Here is a 23,103-nt window from a genome sequence, read left to right as displayed (position 1 = left end):
TGTATCGATATATTTTTACGAGAATAATAATATAATATATTATCCAAGCAAATGCGAACAGTGGAAGACGATCGAAGTGAAATTATGCCTCGACTAGTCGACTACTATAAATTGGTCACACAATCAGTCGCTAAATTTCAGGCAAACTTTTTTTAAAACATTTTCCCTAACCTTTATATTTTAATACGTTAATTATAAAAATTGTAAGAACAATACGAACTGTCACAATATATTACAAAATGTCAAAAATTTACAAGAATATTTATAACCTTGTTAGGTCTAAAATATTTAATGTTAAAAAACTGACCACTCAAAATGGCACACTCCATTCACGAGTTTAAAAATGGAAATACTTAAAATTTAGAAATCGAAAACATTCAAAAAGTAATGATTATATCATATACCTACTAGAAAAGATTATCTATCGTACTTGAATTTATAAATTTCAACAATTCACCGAACGCGAGAATCATGATGAATCTTTTTATAAACATCGCGTACGCTCGGTTTCAATTTAAATACTACGAGCAAAATGTTAAAAAAAAACTTAACAAAACTACGATACGCTGATTCAACCACCGCTCTACTAAAATCCGAAGTTCCGTTCGGGAGTCTACTCGGACTCGTGTATGCCGGACTCGTTGTCCTCGTCCTTGGCGTCGAGGCGCGTCTTGAGGTCGTCGATGAGCGCGGCGGGGGGCGCGGGGGGCGCGGCGGGCAGCAGGCGGCACACGACGTCGCGGCCCTCGAGCACGACGCGCGTGCCGCCCGCGCCCGCGCCCTCGTCCGCCGCGTGGTTGCGGCCGCGCCACTCCGCTATCTTGCCCTCGATGTCGAGCGTGCTGCGCTTGGACCCTCTGCGCACGCACGTGTTACGATCGCGCATGCCCGCTACGACTGACTACGTCTCTATAACTATGCTATGTTCGACGGCTATCGTCTAGCGATGGGATGACTCGTACGCGTATAAAACTGGCATGCGCGATTCGGACCACGTCGGCTAATAGATGGACTCGACAATATGGTCGAAATATATTTATATTTTAATATTGATGGCAGTTTACGATTCCGTATTACTCGAGTCCCATGAACACTAAATTAAACCTAGAATGCGGTCCTATCACCTACCGAGAAAACGAAAGGAAAAAACTAAAAGTAAGAACTAAACATAATTTAAAAGTCTGTCGTTGGGTATCCTCGTGCGGGACTCGCATGCACATCACAGTACCATGCCAGTTCCTTAACGCATGCTTCTTATAACTAATATAGCACTGTTACAATTGATTCCATAACTTATTATTAAACGGAATGTTAATAAATTATATTTTTATTACAATATTACTGAGAAAGATTACCAATTTCGATAGTAGCCCTAACCTTAACCCATGCATAGAAAGAACTCGTATGTGCACCCGGCTTTACGTCGTATTCTAATCGGTGTAGAAAGTTCTAAACGAACGCAGAAGTCGAGTGAAGGTTGCGCGTAAGGCCGCGTGCACGCGAGAAGCGAGTAGCGAATGCTTGTGAGCGCATGCTTGAGGGCACTTACTTGGCGAGGGGTACGTTATCGCGGTCCGCGTACGCGTCATACAAATACTCGCTGCAACAGACAACAGAGCCGGTTAGCGCCACGGACCGCGCCCGACCTCTTACACGCTACGAACTCTCGTGTGATCGACAACATCGACTACTGTACCGAGTTACCGATCTGGTAGATGATCGAATGGTTGACAGATTAAATGGCCATTACTTCATCAGTTCGTTGGCGAGTTTATGAGGTGTTGCATATACACACACATAAGAGATTCGGACGAGGAATTATCGGGGATAACCAAAAAAAAACATGAATAATATAGTTTGCAATAAATGCCTCTAAGTTTCATCTACTTTAACATAACTATGCTACTTAATAATTAACATAAATTAAATTTAGTATCGCTTTATTTTAAACCTTAAACATTTATAAATCTATCGAAACGTTTGATGTAAATATAGGTGAATTATTTTAAATCGTCTTCTATACACGTAAATATTCCTGTTTTAAACGACACATTATTTTAATTCGTGACAACTACTGGCACTGAAGACGAACATGTGTGTCGTTGTGTTAATGTTTGATGAATAAAACAAAAGAAGATAAAAACTATCAAACAAAAATTACCTCTATCACTGCACGCTTAGTTAACGCAAGTCTATATACTACGTACATCGTCTACAAATTCGCAATACATTGCGGGCTATGTTGGGTTTGCATATAACCGCGGGTAAGGAAAGCAATACATGGTTATGGACTAGCGAGCAACAGCAAGCCCGTACTACAGGTTAGGGACCTACGTACGACAACGACACGACGTCGAATCACTCAAAACTTGGCTCATTGAAATGCATGCATTAAAATATATTTCGCTAACGTCATTCACATTTAAAACGACGTCAAAATAAATCGTATTGCAATCGAAAAGAATAATTTTCGTATTCAATTCGAAAAGAAAATGTCGACAGACATTTTTCTCTCCTATCCAACACATTGAAAAAACAGAACATTTGTAAACAATAATTGTTTATATTTTAAAATATTATATGTCTATTACACTCGCAAAACTAAAGAAACTTAATTATTACAAAGATGCTGTCCCAGAAAGTTTTGCTGTTAATATAATTTTATCCATATTACTTTTAATGATAACTCTATTAAGAGTTTATAACACTGTTATTACTAGAATTAACACGCCACGGCAGCATTGTCATCCTGGGACATCATACAATGTAAAAATTTAAACGAAAACGACTGACAAATGTCTACTACTGAGGTTATATTCCAACGAGCCAGGGAACGTTGCGGGATCGGTGCAAGCCGCTATGGGGTCGAAGAGCACACGTCTCGAGCGATAAACAGTGAGTGAACTAAACCATACCGACGATACTTTATAATATTAGCTAATTTGAATACGCAAAATCAAAACATACGGTCGAGTACGAGATCGCGTCAAATACCGCGAGCACAATAACTAACGTCTGAACGCGAGCTCGCGCGCCGCCTGCGAGTTACCGCACACGCCGCGTCACCGCGCGCCGCGCCGTCGCCGCGCCCCGCCCGCGCTGCGACACAACACGACATGCGACACGGCGCCCACAGCGACGAGGCCCGTCTGGCCGCACACGCTAGCTGCTGTGCGCTAGTCAACCGTACGAGCGAACCGAACATGTTTGCGGCTTCGTATATAATATGTTACACGCCACAGCGTGTAACATACTAATTCGGCAATTTGACACAAACGCCACGATGCAGTTATAACCGAACATAATTTTTTTTTTTAAACGAGGTAACCTAACATGTGCGGCCAGGCTAAACGGATTTACTTGGGATCTTGCGGTATTCCGTCGAGATCGATTGCGGCTCTTCACCGTAGATTATTATTAGGATGGCGGTGAGTGAAATCAAATTAAAATAAATTTGAAGAAGTAAATAAAAACGAGATTTTTTAGAAAACTATCTACTAAATAGATAAATATTTTCACTACCCTCTAAGCTGTTCTTCGTCTCACGTAGAACACCGGTAGATATGATCACAATTTTGAGTAGATAGTATTATTGAACCGAGACCCGAACTCTCTGAACGGTTAACAATAACGCGTTACTCGGCTCTTCAACCACACAGTGCTCGTTATTTTATCGGAACGTAACATCGACTCTGCATAGACTTGTGCGTGTAACACGAGAGAGCGGGATTTAATTTTTTTATATATTAAATAGTTACAAATTATAATATGATTAAAATACAATTTGTTTCAATTTCCCACTTCCTCGAATACAATAATAGCCCGAACATAACACTAGGGCTAGACTGGTGCTTTCGGAAATTAATGGATTAAGGGGCGATTCCATTCACTACATTACAGGAATGAGGGTGGTGCACAACAAACCCAAATCAGGTAACAAACTTAGTAACCAAGGGAACAGTAGAACAGACCTCAAATTATATAAAAAAAGAAAAAATAATAACAAAATTTAAAGATAATAAATTAAAAGAACACAGACGCGGATCGTATGCAGCGTCACGATACGATTTTGTTTATGAACAAAATAGCCACATTTGTTTAAGTGTTAGAAAACTGCACACGATTCCAACAAAAACAATAAAAAAAAATGGTAGATGAATGACTTACATCTAGGTAGCAAAAGATGGAGTTCGCATTTCATTGCGTAAGAAATTGAACACACTACGCGCGCGAGCCGTACACATCAGCAACGCGGGAAAATCTTATAAAGCTACGGCCACACCTATCCGAAATAATTACTACAAAATATTACGTCGTTCGCATTCCAAAAAAGTGTGACCGTTGCTTGAAATTTGATTCAAATTAGCGTTTACTTCCGCATTGATTTGATCGCAAAGTGTGTTAAACTCTTAAATAATTATGATAACGAGCTGCAAACACCATGTCATATAGAATCAATCGCATAGAATCAATAAAGACAAACAATTTATTTCATTCAAGGTAATTATTTAAAAAAAAATCGTTATATTATTTTATTTGAATTTCAACAACTTAAATTAAATATACGCTTTATTTTTAAAGATTCTCTGCAATTCCTGCTAAAACTGTTATCGTTACAATTAAACAGAAATAACATTACGCATAAATATATTGAATCTGGAATACTTTAGTGTGATATCTGGTTAACATTATATCATTAATTCAATATATTCATTCCGTCTCTTAAATAATACTGTGTTTGTTTATTAATGTGTATTTTGTACTTAAATATATTTCGTAAAGCATAAATTCCTTCTATTAAAACATATTATGTTGAAATGATAATTTAAAATGTCAGTATCAGTTTTTAATTATACGGTTAATAGAAGGCAGTTATGATATGATAATATTGAATCATTTATAATGTTGAGTATATGATGTACCGAATTTATAAACGTTTCTATAACTGGTTATGAAAACTTAATTTTGTTAACATATGTTCGGTCCATCACATTCGTGTGCAAGTGGCGAGGTGTCTGTGATGTCGGTAGGAGATGTATAGTGAGTCATATGGGTACGTACGCCTCGACGAGCGGTCCGGGGTACGGGTCCGGATGGCGGTACAGACGCGCCAGCTTCTGCGCCACCACCAGCAGAGGCGCGAACAGCACCACGCACCAAGCCAGCGAGATCCAGTAGCCGTTCTGTGGGGCGAGCGAACAGCGTTAGAGAGCGATAGACGCGGTAACGTCGTCGTCCGCTGTGCGAGCACCGACCACGGGCATGAGCACGGCGCGACACGCCGCGTCGCGCGTCGAGTTGAAGGCGTGCGACAGCGGCCCGCAGCGCCCCACGTCCGACTGCACCGCGTCCGTCACCATCGACAGGTACTCCTGCAGCCGCGCGCCCATGGTCTCCGCGAAGTCGCGCGTCAGCTGACAACGTCGAAGTATGTTTGTATTATTATTATGTAGCAACAGACAACTACGTTCGAGAGATCACTCAATCGTTACGATTTTGACGGGTTTATCACGCGGCGGACGCATACTCACGTTCTGAACGAGATCGGGTCCCTGTGTATTCAGGAAAAGCTCGACTTCGGTCGTATCGCGAATCCGGTAGTGAATGGCCTCCTTCAGGGACGACTGGTTGAAGCGCAACACGTCACGCAGCTCCGACGCCGTAGCCTGCGCAGAAATCGTCGGTCACACAAGGAGTGGCGGGGCGGAGGGTTACACGGTCGCCGGCGGACTCACGTTGAGCTGCGCGGTGCGCTGCAGCATGGGCCGCACGACGTCGCGGTGCAGTCTCGCGAGGTGCTCTGCCGCGCTGCGCAGGTCGCGCGCTACCTCCGCGAAGCCCCCGCGCGGGGCCAGCGCTCGCGCCGTACTCTCCAGCTGCGCGGAGAGCCCGTCCAGCGAGAGAGATGTCATGTTCGTTTCCAACTGTAATCGTGATCGTGTCGACATCAAGTAGAGGAATGGAGAGACACCGTCGCTCGTAGTGCATAACGTAGCTGAGTCTCACCGCGTAGAGGATGCGGTCGAAGTCGAAGTCGGAGAGGCCGGTGTCGGCGAGCAGGTCCAGCTTGCGGCGCGCGGCGGGCGACAGGATGCGCAGCGGGCGGCCGCGCGGCGGGTAGTCCGTGCGCAGCGCCGCCACGCTGGCCGCCACCTGCGCCGCCGTCTCCTCGCGCACCGCCTGCAGGTCGTAGCGCCGGTGCAGCTGCAGCGTGCGGTAGATGGTGCGGTTGCGGTGGCAGTCCAGCAGCACCGACGTCAGGTTAAAGTCCGGGTCGAGGCGCTCCTCGTACAGCACTCGTTCGAGCTGCACGAAGCGTTCTACGTCCGCGAACACGCGGTTGTCTCGCGGCTCACTGCGGGTGTAGTAATAGTTGATAGGCGAGCTCAACGGCCTAGATGTGATCGCAGACTACTGCGGTCACATCTAATCTCAACTATTAGTATCATCTAAACGTTGTGTCATTATAACAAATTATTATAAGGCTTACTTACGTGAGAGGATCGCAGACGAGTCGCTGGGCAGCGAGTCCGGCCGCGAAGTAGACCAGCAGCATGAGCGCGATGCCGCCGCCGATACCGAACGTCACGCACATGCCGCTGCGGACACAATCGTTCACTCTCAAATGATGGATATGGATAAACACACAATTACGTAATAATTTTAGTAGTACTGTAGTACCGCCATGCCGAATTCTATCATGAAGAAATGAGGCCTCTGTTCAGCAATGGCACATTTACAAACCGTTGCTGCTTTACTATATATAATTTGTATACTAATGTATGTAATATTAAATAATTATATATGTTTTAAAGAGTAATCCCCATACCAGAGTAGACAGGAGGAGCCAGCGCCTTTGTTGCAGCAGTCACTGGCGCCGTACGCGTCGGGGCGCTTGCCGCACACGCCGCACACCAGCCCCCACGACATGATGCACACCACCACCAGCAGCGCGGCGGCGCCGGCGCGCGTCACGTGCTTGCGGTATGGCCCGTAGCGCCGCAGCACGTCCTGCACCGCCTCGGGCGCGCCCGAGCGGCCCAGCTGCTCGCTGGCGTTGCCGGCCGCCCACGTCAGCTCGTCGGCTACGCGCGCCAGGCGCTGCCCCGTGGCGGTGATGGAGTCGCGCACGCGCGGGATGTGCTGGTCCACGGTGCGCTTGATGCCCGTAAACACCTCCAGCCCGGCCGCGATCTCGGTGCGCATGTCGCCGTCCACCAGCTGCGTCACGTTGTGCAGCAGCTCCGAAACGTCCGGGATCTGTGGACGCGCACGCAAACGCATATCTTTAGCGACCGAGCCGAATAGGTAGGAATAGGGAATAAGATTACAGTTATTTTGAGAAAAAAATAACTACATACCGTTGGGAAATACTTGTCCAGCATCTATCCATGAATGCGATGAATAATAATATAATAAGGTTAGCATTATCTTTTCAATTTGTCTGTACAGGTAAAACTAGTATCGAGCCTACGCTTCACAACTCACCTTGTTGTACTGTATGTCTGTATCGAGCTGTCCTATTTTGTACTTCTCCTGCAGCTGCACACACTGACGCTCCTGACAGCGCGCCAACGTGCGTAATAGCGAGGACTTTACTTGGCGCAGACCTTCAAACGAACACACATATTAATCAAGACTCGAGTCGATAATTATAAAAAAGTGATCAAACTTATCAAATGTGCTTCTAATTTAAATACTACAATCAAGTTATACTCAGTTTTTTTTGTTTTTGTTTATAATATAATATTTTTCAAATGTACACTATTTGAAAGTAGCAAATCTCACCAGCATTGAGCTCCTCTGCACTCGCACGCAGATCCGCTGTGGCACGCTGAACTGAACGCAATTCGGACGGCACGCGCTCCAGCTGCGCCGCCATATGGCTCAGCTTACGCACGGACGTGGCACTCGTAAAGTCGTCCAGCTTGCGCAGCACGGCGCGGCCGCTTCCCGTCAGCGTGGCCGCCAGCTGTTCCTCCAACTCGCGGTAGTTGTCAACGAGCAAGTGGCGCGCGTGCGCTTGCGTCGCGTCGAGAAACGACCGCGCGTCACGCAGACCACCACGCAAAGCCTCTGGTGTGGCGCTTGAGCCGCTCTCTATCTGAGAGTCCGTCGCGAAAGCGCACACCACCCCGAACCTGCGAGCAAAAAAACGTTTCGACACTGTTCAATTACGGGTTCATCAATTTAATCTCTACAGTATACGGCATAGATAAATAAAACTTACAGGAACAATGTAAGGAGACCGATGAACACGATCGCCAGGATACCCTTAAGACAAGCGTCATATTTTCGATCAAAAGGTCTGCGACGACGCCCCACTCTGCACCATTGGCAACAGCACCAGAACAACCTAAAAGTATCAGAGAAATCATAAAATGAATCATGAAAATTATTGTTTATTACGGTTTAAAAAAATATAGTCTTGGTCCCCTTAGCGGTATTTCACTTTCATAATAAAGCAAATATTAATGCTCACCCAGTAAGCGGTAGCAGCACAACCAGCAGCAACACAACGACCGCCACCGCCACCGGGCCTGCGTAGTGCGCGAGCAGGGTGCGCCATTCTTCCCGAGGTGATGCAAACTCCACGTGCCCGTCGGATACAGACACAATCCCTGCGAAAGGACAAACGTTTGTTGCTTAGATATGTTTGTAATTTTGTATAAGCTATGACTTGATCCTAATATGTTGTTGAACTTATATAACACTTGTATAAAACTGTTTCATTGAATTGCGACGGCGGTGTCACATGGATTGCTCCTAGTCAGATTAGCAGAGTCGAAACACATCCTACCTTCGAGTAGTAGTCGAGGAGGGACAAATAACCTCTGGTAAAAGTGATCATGGACTGGAGTGAGGAGAAGGTAGGGTTCGAGACGAGTTTCTCCTCTACTCTGGGTACAGGAGCAATCCAGGTTCGCAAGCGCGAGGAGCACCGCACCCAAGAGGGCGACAGATGCGCTATGTGAAAGCGATACCTATACATAGGATGGCCATCGCAGGGTTTTAGGACGGCGCGAATCTTTCATACCCATTTATGTTTTTACAAATCCATGTTTTTGTGAAGCATTAACAGGCAAAGCGGTCGATTTGTAAATACATACGATTCTAAGGACGTGTATTATTGTCTATAAAATAATTAATAAACCAATCTTTTCAATAATGTTTTATACTTTATAAATATAATACAATCGTTAATTATCTCGGTGAAAAGAAGGAAGTATGTAGGAGGCCGCGGGCCCGCTCTCTAGAAGGAGACTGGTGAGCAGGCGACAACTCTAACGTGTAAAAGGTCCGCAGAATCAGACCAACTGCCAATACACCATTTTAACGGACAATCTGGCACCCACCTAGGATTCACAAATACTGGGTATTCAGGGAGTGCATAAAATCATTTTTGAGTATCAATGAAAAAAACTAAGCAAAATTAAATTACACACAACCACAATTAAGAACTTATCAACGTGTTCATTAATTATATTTTAAAAAAACGGGCTACCTCATCATAATCTTTATAAATCCTTAACATCATTGATATTATGTAGCACACGAGGCGGTGACATTAAAGCGGCCCCCGGTCTCTCGACCAGACCGGTTCTTATTCTAGAGCGGAACATCGTCGTTAAGAAGCTAACCGAGTAACTTGTTCTACCTACTCCGCGACAATATGACGTACATCCGTTTATTGTTCTTACGAGATAAGATAACGGTCTGTTCATATTAATAGAGTACAAACTCCACCCACAGGGGGTTAACCCCAAGTCTCATTATATCTATACCTTTAAAATTGTTTGTTCCGACTGACTATTAACGTACATCCAAAAACATATACAAAGAGTCAAATTTGGAACAACAACAATGCACCACCTTCGAAATTAAGATTATGTCCCTTTTGTTTGTAGTTACGCTGGCTCACTTACCCTTCAAACCGTAATACAACAATACTAAGTATTAATGTTTTGCGGTAGAATATCTAATGAGTGGGTGGTACCTATTCAAATAAACTAATCGTTGTAAAGCAAAGCAAAGCGGTCACAATGGTATATTTATCGGAAATTTTCACGATATTTAAAATAACATAGTTAAAACATACATGTATATATACATATAATAATTACTAAATAACTATATAAAACAGATGATTTATCTGAAGTAGATCGAACTAGTCTCAAGTGACAGTTAAATTATTCGTGCAACATGCATCGTCTACAACACGTAAAGCAACAAGTGTCGCTTGTTGGTATCTGATTAATTGGTCGCAGCCGCGGCTCGGAGGCATTGCATCACGCTAATGAGCAATTATTTAACAGCTAAGAGTTATCGCTGTATTCAGTTCGGACTGTCTTCAATTGCTCTCATCGTGCTTGCTCTAATAAAACAATAGTATGGTCAACGTAATGAAAAAGCGTCCTAAATATCATGTGTTAGAGTTGATAATCGTCCGTATTCAGATGTAGGACAGAGCGATAGCCTGTTTAGGCCAATAAAATTTACTGTCTCCGCCGGACGTGGTCCACTGTTAATCTTAATTTGAACATTATTAATTAGTATTTTCAACGACATAACACGGAAAATATTTAAGCATATGTATACACGAAAGGACCATGCGTTTCTTTTTTTAAAAATGTTCGTCATGTTATGGAATTAAATTTAATATACACATGATACAAATATACATATAATCATATCAAAGGCAATGAACAGTAATATTTTCGAAATATTAAAGCATAAATATTTAATTATTCATAATATCTATTATTAAGCCTCCGTTACGCTAGCGGTGTATAATTTTACCAAGATGTATAAGCGGCTCGTTGGTCTAGGGGTATGATTTTCGCTTAGGGTGCGAGAGGTCCCGGGTTCAAATCCCGGACGAGCCCAAACTTTTTTTAATTTTTATTTATTACTAGTTGATATAAATAAGCAAACTGTTTATTAAAATATTTATCATATCGGTAATTAAATAAATATATTTTTCTTAACTCTTTGTAGTACATAAGATACATATTTAGAAAAAAAAATTTTTTTTAATACCTAACACACGAAGTTTAGTTTTTCGTTCTAAATAAGTTATGAAAAAACACCAATAAAAAATGTTTGTATATCGTCGTTAAGTCTATTTAATTTTTGTTGATTCTATCTCTATAATAATTTTGTTAGTTTAAAGTTAAAGTATAAAATTATTTACAATGTAGAACTTGTCATTAACAATAACATTATATGTTAGGCTTTTAGCTAGACATTTTTAACTTCATAATTCATATAATATAATAATTCATAATTGATATGGAGACAGCTGACATAGGGGTATGAGTGTGATATAAACATCGTAAGTTCCGTTGGTAGCGCTCTACCACCTCACCGTCAGAGTAAATGAAAGGCACTTTATATGCTGAACTTTAACAAACTTAAACAAACGAAATAGCAAATGCAAATATTATATACTTAATGAAGTCTTAACATTCTTATTGATAAACAACGCACAACTTAAAACGTCAGATCTAAAAGCATTATAATTAACACAAGTTATATATAATATAACATATATACTGGTGGTAGGGTATATACTGGTGTGCAAGCTCGTCTGGGTAGGTACCACCCACTCATCAGATATTCTACCGCAAAAGAGCAGTACTTGATATTGTTGTGTTCCGGTTTGAAGGGTGAGTGAGCCAGTGTACAGGCACAAGGGACATAAAATCTTAGTTCCCAAGGTTGGTGGCGCATTGGCGATGTAAGCGATGGTTGACATTTCTTACAATGCCAATGTCTAAGGGCGTTGGTGACCACTTACCATCAGGTGACCCACATGCTCGTCCGCATTCCTATTCTAAAAAATAAAATAAAAAATATGTAAGCACTATTTTTTTGACGCGCGAAAGTTAAATACGGAATCAAAGTTTAAATAAAACATCGCATTTTTGAAGTTCCGTTATGAAAATTAGTGTTTAGACTTCTGTTTGTAAATAAAAGTTCGATGAACTCGCGTGTTTGGAGGTTTCGTTGGGGCTTTTAAATAGGATATATGTATGTATTACAAATTTGTATGGAAGTTCGTTATTTTTAAAGTTGGATATATTGAAATTGGTGTTTAATTTTCCTATGATCCTTAAGATGTTGCCGATAGGAAATTCATTTTAAAAAAACTTCTTGAGTTATAATTTTTCCAAAGCTATTAACTTTATTATCACATCCAATGTTGTTTATTCAAATTAAAAAATAAACTCATATCAGCACTGGTTTATACTGTCAGCTGGTTAAAAAGATCTACTGGCGAATGTTGTTGTTCATGCACACATACTTACATATGTGTATAAATACACACTATCAACTCGGGAACATTTAGAAAACAAGATAGTGAGAAAGAAGCGTGCGAATATTTCGTTGGCCTACAATATGTAAAATATAACATTAACAACGACACATGTAATAACATTTTGTTTTCCTGGTTTAATTATTATCTGTTTAAAAAACCAATGTGACATCAAATAAATTAAATCTCATCAAAGTCAACCTCTATTTTTTCACTCTTGTGTTTTTTTATATTTAAATGGTACCATGCATAAAGTATACTCTCCCAGACAATAAAAGAATTTTCGACATTGGTTTAAAAATGGCGGATTCTGAGGTAACAAACATTAAACAAGATAGAACCGGATTGAAAACCTCTTCCTTTTTTGAAGTCGCTTTCAAACTGACAATTTCTAAAAAAGCCTTAAAAACCAGTCCAGCAGCTGACAGTGACAGTTCCGAGCAAATTACCGGTTTTGAAATATCCATAACTGTATTGTACATGCATTTTGTCTAAAAACTATAACGTAATGTATGTATGTCCCGCTCTGATAAAACAATTCACGGTCAGCCTACATATTTAGTGCTTACATCTAATACAGTATCAAATTTTAATGCCTCAGGTCAAACTTTTAGAAAACATCTTATTCGTATGTTAGTACCACTAATTAATCGTAATTTAACACGACTTTTAAAGTATACTACGTATAACTGCTATGAGGTATCTGATTATAATATTTTTATAATCAGACAAGTAAACAATAAGTATGATCATCGCGGGAACCTTGGCCGTCGCGCTCTGCTTGCCGTCCTCTACCGCGTTACCTGGCTTATACGTTCGTTACACAACACAGTACGTAACGTATCTAAACACGTGATCTCAGTACAATACACCACTCGAGTTCACTTACGTATGATAATACATATCTGTATCGGTGAGGCTGAATCGTTTGTATATTTTGTCAATCCGTGCACACAGAAGTTAGTTGTCGGCTATAATTGTCCGGAACCAAGCACATTCCATTTTGGAAAATATTTAATTCGAAATAATACCTTAAATAATATCATCTAGGATATATTACAATAGTTATTACAATTTCAGCTTTAAGTTCAGTATTTGCTAGAATTTAATCAAAATATTCTCGTGTCCTAATATTTTTGGGATATAAAGTCCTCTCTGTTTCATACTGAAAGCAATTTTCGATATTTATGTGTTAATAATACATAATGATTACTCATGCTCATTATTAACACCCAAGTTAAATTATAAACTGTGCAATTAAACTCTAAGTACGACTGAACAGATTTGCTTTGCTTTTATTTAATTATTTTTAAGATTATTTTTAAAGCAAGCTTTTTGCCACTATATCTTTGAAGAACGTGTTATTTTCAGGCATTGAGTCCTCACAAATTCACATTATCACATATCACACCATGTCAAATGTAAATTGTAAAGTGATTGAAACACAGTTTGAGAACTATTATGTAATTATCTTCGTCTAAATACTATATAATTCGAACATCAGATTTAAACATAGCCAGCGTTCAAATCACAACAAGTCGTAACGCATTTCCGATCGATTTTGTTCACGAATTGAGAACAAGGTGAGCCATTAATAAGAACAGTTATTGAATGAATATATCGGTACATTCCATTTTTTTAGCAATATATTTTAGTGTTCGGATGTAAATACTATTCAAAAATCATAATGTGACGCCGTTTGTTCATAAAATGTCGGCTTTTGTCAAATTAATATAATTTAACGGTAACTTCTTTGGAATACCGTTTTTTTTTATGTGTACATCTTAGCATTCGGTAGACGATAGGAGTTACGGCCGAGACTTCGAGCGTCAGTCTAATAAGCGTAAGATTTCGAGCGTCAGATGACGTCAGCACAAGATTTGTTATTTAAACATAAATTCTCGCGAATACCTTCGCATTCAAAGCACTTTCGAAAAACGAATCACAACTAAGTGTTGTCTTTAGTGTTTTCGGGCAGCATAGAAATAGAATTATCAGCAGGTATTACAATTTTAATTGCTTTCTATGGTTATTTTTACGACTTCTTTATTGACCATTTTTAGACATCGTTGGTTGGGATACCGTTCAAAGATACCATCACGACGATGTGTTCGCGATAATTTTAAATACAAAAACAATTATAGTTTTTTTTTTCATAAAAATTTATTTTATGATAAAACATAAATTATTCACTTGATAGTAGTAGTACGTGTTCTAATATTATAAGGAGGAACGATTTGTTATCTATTACCTTTGAAACTAGTGAACCGATTTTAATATCTTTCACCATTATGAAGTTACTTTATCGAGAAAATGCATAACCAATTTTTACTTATCGATACTTAACTTACTTAACCCCCTCCCTCAATCGCGGTCGAAGCCGCGGGCATATCATATAGTTGATAAGCAAAAATTGACAGTTTTCAATCACGTGAGAGGATTAAAGAAACGTTTTAAAGTCAATCTCAACATCAGAAATAAACACATTTTAAACTTAAATCACGATAACTCAATAAAATGATGTTTTGTAGACAAAGGCGATGTTTCATGAGAGGTGTTGCTGTTTCTTTTTTTAATTTTAGAGAAGTTAAAACGTTATTAACTTAAGCATAAGGTATAATACGTCTTTCAGCAATGTGAGCCGTACTTGAATACCTCGCGAAGAACCCTCAACGTCCTGTGAGGATTTCCAACGTCATTACGTTTGCCGCTCTAGGCCGTTGCGTCGTCTTGAGAACTTTGGTCTCAGGGGTCCATACTCTTCTACAACACTTACATAAGGACAAACTTCAAAAATAATTTATTTCAGAGTACCTACTTACAAATTTATATCATGGGACTCGAAAACAGCCGTAATGACTTCCGGCAAGATGTCCGCTACCATTCGTTTTTTAATATAACAAAAATATTCGCCACATCAGTGATTTAGAACTAACAAATTAAATTTTAAAGAAACCAGAATTCAAATTTGATTTTTAAAAATAAGTTTGAAAAAAAAAAAATCATTTTCCCGTACCGGGAATCGAACCCGAGCCTCCTGGGTGAAAGCCAGGTATCCTAGCCACTAGACCATACGGGAGATGATAGGACAAGTAAATTTTAGCAACCGTTTTTAACAAATTGAAAAAATAGAGTTTATTGGTATTCGATTGCTTTAATCAAAAACTCATTGAATAAAACTATATAACGAGAAACGAACCATGAAAACTTAATTTTAAAAATAAAATAGACATGGCCAAATCCGTACGATATATAATTGTTCCAATACTAAGCTCTAAAGACCTTGTAAGTACCGTTACCGTGATTGAAGGTCATCACTTTTTCTTGGTAATACGATAGCTTTTATCTACCATGTTATATAACATATTGGTTTCGGCATAAAGAGACTGGTCGTGTTACCTGTAGGCAAAATCTTAAGAGCTTACACGTGTAAATGTGTTATTATATAAACCTGAGAAAATAGATCTAGTGCTGTCATAATAAATATATAGCTTCGACCTAGAATACTAGAACAATCTTTACTCAAAATATAACTGTGAATGTATATTTATTATTTTCACAATATAGCGACTTAACAAACCATTGTGATATTTAAGAGATACGTGCAATTGATTTTATAGAAAACTTTGAGCAAAGGCTTACTAAACCTTTAATATTAGACTGAAATTCCCGAAAACAATACGAAAAATAGAACTGAATCCTTGAGTCAAAAGTACATAATGATTATTTCATATATATATTTTTAATATAATTTTGTTATTCGTCGTAATCATGATATAAAAATAAGTTGTTAAGATGTTGACGTGCACCGCCATTAGATGCGCGGCACTCGCGGGGCGGGGATCAGTCTATCGCCAGGAAGGATGAGAGGGGCGGGTGACGGGGGTGAGGTGGTGTGGGGACAGGAGGGGGAGAGCAGCAGCCCTTTGTGAGAGTGCAGCGGATCGATAGCCGCTCGCCACCCGCCGCCGATCCTGTCTGCTGCTAGGACTCCCGGCTACCTAACTAGCGTTATTACCTCTAAAGTTCAACACATGTGGGTAATGTGCGTGGGTAGCTGGTACTTCATTATGATGACCACACGTTTAGGGTTACATCGTTGACGGACATCGTGATATACTGTGCGAAAGATGCACTTTAGATACTATATAAGTTATATATACGTTTCAAAATTACATTTTATTTACCTATATGGTACTATTATAAATTTCAATATGATTTTTTGACATACTTTTTAAATGAAAGGTATAATAATAAATTAAACACATACAATGTTATATAAGCACTCGCTGGCCACTTTACTTAAATTAGCTGATACTAATAATTATATGGGTACCTTTCGATGAGTACTAAAAGGAAATTAGATAGAAATTAAAACCACTTAATTATAATATGAAATTATAAAAAATACGTTCCAACATTGTCAATAATACGGTACTAAAAACGAGCTCATATCGTTTCAGCTTTGGTAACCACAGTGCTGTTTACAACACAAGTACTCGTGGTTTACCCTAACTCTGTTTTGTATAAAATGTATAATTTTTCGTTAATTATTGAAAATGATGACAAATTTGCTCAAACCAACAAAAAAGGTTTTAATAAAATAGGTATAGTTACGTTTATTATGAACAGTTTGAAACAAGATCAAAAATATAAGATTTTAATATAATATTACGCGAGATAAGTTAATTATTTTAATAAGCCACTGTATATAAAACCTACCCCCCCCCCCTCACCTCACACTCCAGCGAGTCGGACAATATAGATTCAGTTGTTTATAAGCTGTTGTAACAAAGAAAATTTCTTTTAATACGGAATTATTTATTTCTTACCGCCTTATGATAAGCAGTCATCACCGCCCATAGACATTGGTGCCGTAAGAAATATTAACCATTACTTACATCGCCAATGCGCGACCAACCTTGGGACCAACCAACTAAGATGAGACGTAGAGTTTGAGATGTTACGTCCCTTGTGACGTTATAACAATATTGAGTACTGTTATTTGGCGATAGAATAAAATGAACTTATTTTAAAACACCAAGAGTAATCTATGTAGTTTGATACATCTTCGAATATCAGTTTCATACTGTGAAATGAAAGGAATGTCAAAGAACAATCTTCTATTAATGATATTTGACGTCTCAGCACTCTTACGCACAGTTCATATATTAAATTTGTTACGATTCAAATGGTATAAAATTACCATTTCACTTACTTTTTGTTTCGTCACGTACATTACCGGAATTATGGACCTTGCAAGCGTGACGCAAATATTAAATCAACATAATAACTGATTAGTTTATTTCACTTTGGTAGTGCTTGTTATAAATAGATACTAATAAAAATAATAAGATAAAGAGTTTGTTTGTCTGTTGAACACGCTAATGATGAAAGCTTGAACCTCAAGGAAAGACAGGCATTTTTATAACTTAAACCTGCACTCCCAACCCAAAACGCGGGCGAAAATTGAAAGTAAATATTATTATTTCACGGAACGACTCACGGTAGCGGAGCAGCTAGTTAGTTCAGCTGGCATTCAATACATATGTATATATATACTATGTTATTTAAACAGCAATTATTATAAAAGGAAGGCAATAAACCTATATATTTGATAATGACCTTTTCAAATTAACGAATTTCGACAACACGCAATAACAGTTTATTTAGAATAAATAATAATATGTATAACCTCTTTACTTAATTAACTAATGCAAGATAAATTTTATTTAATAGGCTATATGTAAAGCAAGTATATCTTTAATCATAGGAGATATAAATTTGTATATAAATTTTAACATTAAATGGTTAGTAATTATATGTAATACATTTTTAGAAATAAAGAGTAATTGTCTTTGCCTTACCCACCTGGGAAGGACTTCGCTCGCCCTAAATATTTTATTAGCTAGGCCGGCTACGGAACGTACCAACCTCCCCGTGCCCAGAGCTGGTACATAAATAACAGTTTTATATTTGATCAATGTGATATTTAAAAAAAAAATAACCTAATGTTGATGAGGTAAATAAAACGGTAGATAATCTACTCGATTGTAAGTCTAGCTTTGTTATGTTTTTCAATATTAGGTTCTTTGTCTACTAGTTTTCGCCAGCGGCTTAGACCGCGTGTTTTACAGGGGGCAGGTTAATATAGGTCAATATCTTATATCCTTTCTTGGGGTTCAAGCTTACTTCATACCAAATTTCATCAAAATCGCTTCAGTAGTTTAGACTCGTGAAAGAGTAACAAAGAGACAGCGTTCGCATTCATAATAGTACTATATTTATTGTTTCTCTCGGATATTTTACAAACCTGACACGTTCTCGACACATATTTGATGGCTACAATAATGACTCACTTTCTACATAACTGATACACGAAAAATAGCAAAGGGGTTAGTCAAAAACTAATGTCCATGTAGATGAGAACAAAGTCGCGCTCACCGCGCTTGAGCCCTCAGCGCTCTAAAAACCTAAAAGCCTTTTAAAGCGAATGTATACGCATGACGTGCATCACATAATTTCCACTAAAGTGGACCCTTACCTTATAATAATCTTACCCTATATTTAAAATACCCCATAGTAACCTTACCCTATATTTAAAATAACCTTTCGTTGTAAATATCAATAGACTTGTTCTAAATAAAAAATGACACTTCAATGATATAAATTCGGTTTGTAAGCTTTCAAAATAAAAAGAAGTTGGGAAGTCCGAAATGCAGGAAAAACGTATAAAATATGTAAATACATATATTTAGAGGAAGTATATGTACGTAATTAATTACAGTTACTGTAAACATTAACATACAAAAACAGTCGACAAATATAGAGATAATTATGTCGCATACAATGTAAAATTTTTGATTAATATACGGGCAAGCAAGGTCCTATGGTGAAACTCGTTTCATGAGAATAGCATTCTTTCATTGTTTATACATCATAACAATCAAAATATTTGTTGTACGTCTTATTACAAGAATTAAGTAAAAGCAATGCAAGCAAGGTTATGGATATAGCTTTTAAACATCTCTTTAATTTTTCAGGATAATAATAATAATTGGCCGATGATAACCACTCACTATATTTCTATCTCCATTATTTGAAAAATATATGATCATCAATAATAACCTCCTAATTCCTATCTCATTCCTATCACATCAATTAATTTGATTATTAGTATAAACTTTTATATTAAGGTTACTTTCCAAAATGACCCTGCTATATTTATTTGTTTATAAAATATACGTATGTTTATTTGATGAAAGTCAACATCGAGAGATAATTGCTAGTCCGAGAGCTTTCACGCCGAACACTTACACACTATTAGAGAAAAATAAAAGCGTTATAAAAAACTGGTTAGTGTTGGCATCCAAGTGGTACTCTCTATATTCGTTTGTAAACAATGTTTCGTGACTGCTACGCACCACTGAGGAAACAATGATGGATCCAAAAACATTCACCCAAGTGGCCGTAGGCGTCCCAAAAAGGTCCTCAACGATCCCGACGATAGAATTACAACCGACAACGCAAACTTGTTAGGTTACAGAGTTAACACAAGCCGCCCCGTCTACGCTTAGGATTATGGCGGTGTAATATTTAGCATACAAGGTCCGGCCAAAGGACACTCAAGGCACCCTTAGAACGGGCGTATTATGAGCCTTTAAGTGGGCTCCCAAAATCCCGCAGAGTATTTTAAGAGTCGCCAATTGCCCGGTGACGCTGCCTATTCCATAAAAGCCAAAAAGCCCAAGTGACAATAACAGCTAATAAAAATTCAATTCAATCAGATGTACAATGCGTGGATTAGTTAAAAAATACTACCTCTTCTTCTTTAGAATATCAAATCAATAATGACAGAAAGAGAGAAATCAGTGTTAAGCTAAACGCTAAAGCAACTCTATAAGTAAGGACGCTTTTCATGCAGATGCCACCAACCAAACAACCAACATTTTTTCCATTTGTATAATAGCTATAATATATCATATATCAATTCTGTTATCGAATATTTTAGTTTATTTCATATTTATGGCAATAAAATGTGTTGATAAATTACTGCGGAATGCGTATAGTAAATTACATTTAGGTATTTCTTATGTGCATTTTGAATAACAGTAAATTATTTAATACCGTTAGAAAAAGTACATTGAGTGGCACCTTGCCGACGGTTGTTAGGGTACATCTATCAACCTATATTAATAAATGAAGAGACGGTTTTTATAATACTCGAATGAAAAAACTACTTATATAAAAACTTATATCAAATGATTTAAGGCGTTTTGGGGATTATATTATTTAAAATTGTTATATAAATAGCTACGCTTTACAGTTTCACCTGCTTTGAATTTAGAATATTGACGTGACAGGCTTGTTCGTGTTATATGTATACGGAACAGATAGCTTTCTAGCGTGTAAAGTGTAGCGGTCAATCAGGTGTCTGTCGTTGACACATGTCGAAGGTTCCCTTTAGTTTCACTTTCCCATCACCTTCTGCGGCAACATTGTAACATATTTGTATACAGTTCACACAGTTGTTTACAGTCTATACTATCCTATTTGCGTCTCGATGTAAATGAACTCATTAATACGTTTCAATTAAAATTCTCTGTGGCTCTTGAACAAAAGAATATTATGTTTTTTTTTTTTTATTTAAAATATGTAGGAATATTGGCCAATGGGCCGCTAGATAGTAAGTGGTCATCGTCGACAAAGACATTGGTACTGTGAGAAATATTAATCCTCCCTTACATCGTCAATGCGCCTTTTTTATAGAATAGGACGGCGGACGAGCATATGGGCCACCTGATGGTAAGTGGTCACCAAACGCCCTTAGACATTGGCATTGTAAGAAATGTCAACCATCGCTTACATAGCCAGCCAATACGCCACCAACCTTGGGAACTAAGATTTTATGTCCCTTGTGCCTGTAATTACACTGGCTCACTCACACTTCAAACCGGAACACAACAATATCAAGTACTGCTGTTTTGCGGTATAATATCTGATGAGTAGGTGGTACCTACCCAGACGAGCTTGCACAAAGCCCTTCCAAAGTTTTCCATAGTTTAATTTATAATTAACCATTCCAAGTACAATAATAATCACAAACAGATATTTTTAAATACTTTTATAAATACATTCCCGTAGTAAAAACGACACACGTTGATATTATTCCGAAAATTATTTTCACAAGTGTTAGGAAATGAAACGATGACGTAGGTAATATTTGAAACACATTCATCTATTGTAAACGCGTTGATCAATGCGGGTCGTTATCGTCAATTACCGTGCACAAGATAATAATATCGTTTCACTTTCACATTGTCGACCGCTGACGAGTGAAGAGTGGGCAGCGAGTTCAAGGTCGTTATTCGTTTAAGTAACATTATTATCTTAAGAGTCCGCATTTGAAGGGCCTTTGGACTGTTTGAATCATAATTATTGGAGGATTGTTTGAATCATAATTATTATTATATTTTCTATACAGCTACTTGAATTTTATTGAATTATCCTAAGAGCTCACTGAAGTGAACGCAACATCGTGATAAACAATCTCTAGTCGATATGATTACTAAGTACTCTCTGAGAGTAGGTTACATTGGATTACATTTAACAAACAACAGTTTCGAATAATAATCATTTCGAAATATTTATATGACTATGACTTGTATCGGAATATATGAGTAATAGATAAAATAATTATTTAAAAAAGTGATAATATAGAGGCAAAATAGTCAATGGATTTTAATCAGTTTTGGTAATTTGTGTTAGTAGCTCATTTCGTATAATATATTCAGCGGTATATGAAAACATCGTGAGGAAACCTACATGTGTCTGGTGAAATTCTATCACATGGGTATCAATCAACCAACTTGACTGGGATCATATTGACTAAGATAAGATTGACCTTAATCTTAGTAAATTAAGCTCCAAATATGCTCAGTAATATCTGTCATTTTTCCCACAAGTACTTTATTGTTGCTGTTATTTTTAATTGTAAATGAATCAACGCAAAATAAAAAGCCGTTATTTTTTAAAATCGTTAGGCTCAAGAAAAAGTATCAAAGTCATTGATCGCAGTGTAACAGTAAAGCGCGACACATACGGCTTGAGCGCGTTAGGAACAGATTGAAGACGGCAGACTGCTGCTAACGGGAATCGCTCAATAAAACAACTTGCGGATGGAAATAATCGAGTTGTGAACACGGGCGGAAAATGCGACGTAGGGGACATCTACAGAGCAATTTACAGGTTAGGTATTATAATATATATATATCATAATACCGTCTATATACTACGTAGTTAAAATCTAGAAATTGATGGAAATTATCATTGTTTTTAATTTCGAGTAAACAGAAAGAAAAAATATTGTGAAATAAAACAATACTTTAATCGTAATATTAACATTCCAATGTAATTGATTCAGTGGAAAACAATAACTACTGAGTTGCCTGTAGTCCGGTAGTTATGTCCGGTAGAATCACGATTTAAAAAACCTTTTAAGTATTTTAATAAAGTACATTTTGATTTTTAATAAAACCCGCTGATGAGTGAAATAGTAAAATGAAAATTTAACTAAAATAGTTCAAATTTGCAACAATTGGTGACGAGTATGATAAAAAGCCGAGATAGCCCTGTGGTAAGAACGCGTGAATCTTAACCGATGATCGTGGGTTCAAACCCGGGCAAGCACCACTGAATTTTCATGTGCTTAATTTGTGATTATAATTCATCTCGTGCTTTACGGTGAAGGAAAACATCATGAGGAAACCTGCATGTGTCTAATT

General features: G+C 38.2%; 2 protein-coding genes and 2 non-coding genes across 6 annotated transcripts in view; 1 reads left to right on the top strand and 3 right to left on the bottom strand.

Moving 5' to 3' along the window:
* Window positions 1-23,103, bottom strand: part of LOC126770530 (sodium-independent sulfate anion transporter-like) — a 292,448-nt gene that overhangs the window by 243,529 nt on the left and 25,816 nt on the right. The window lies entirely within an intron of this gene.
* The window catches only part of LOC126770498 (prominin-like protein), a 46,017-nt gene that overhangs the window by 5,969 nt on the left and 16,945 nt on the right, over window positions 1-23,103 (bottom strand). Inside the window, exons 2-13 of one of the 2 annotated variants that reach the window (XM_050489901.1) lie at window positions 8,483-8,621; window positions 8,231-8,356; window positions 7,789-8,141; window positions 7,489-7,610; window positions 6,830-7,260; window positions 6,495-6,599; window positions 6,007-6,355; window positions 5,736-5,924; window positions 5,532-5,666; window positions 5,256-5,414; window positions 5,062-5,183; window positions 1,550-1,600 (exon numbers count right to left, since the gene is read on the bottom strand). In XM_050489901.1, coding sequence (XP_050345858.1) covers window positions 1,550-1,600; window positions 5,062-5,183; window positions 5,256-5,414; window positions 5,532-5,666; window positions 5,736-5,924; window positions 6,007-6,355; window positions 6,495-6,599; window positions 6,830-7,260; window positions 7,489-7,610; window positions 7,789-8,141; window positions 8,231-8,356; window positions 8,483-8,621 — 2,281 coding nt within the window. The remainder of the gene's footprint in view (window positions 1-1,549; window positions 1,601-5,061; window positions 5,184-5,255; window positions 5,415-5,531; window positions 5,667-5,735; window positions 5,925-6,006; window positions 6,356-6,494; window positions 6,600-6,829; window positions 7,261-7,488; window positions 7,611-7,788; window positions 8,142-8,230; window positions 8,357-8,482; window positions 8,622-23,103) is intronic. The other variant, XM_050489902.1, reaches the window with a different exon arrangement.
* On the top strand, window positions 10,815-10,886 carry Trnap-agg (transfer RNA proline (anticodon AGG)). Its single transcript has one exon. It is a non-coding gene; the product is annotated as a tRNA-Pro (tRNA).
* Window positions 15,327-15,398, bottom strand: Trnae-uuc (transfer RNA glutamic acid (anticodon UUC)). The gene has a single exon. It is a non-coding gene; the product is annotated as a tRNA-Glu (tRNA).

The sequence above is a fragment of the Nymphalis io genome, chromosome 9, assembly GCF_905147045.1.
Source record: "Nymphalis io chromosome 9, ilAglIoxx1.1, whole genome shotgun sequence".
Lineage (NCBI taxonomy): Eukaryota > Metazoa > Arthropoda > Insecta > Lepidoptera > Nymphalidae > Nymphalis > Nymphalis io.
Note: the sequence above shows the minus strand (reverse complement) of the source record. Positions and strands in the feature narration are given on the sequence as shown.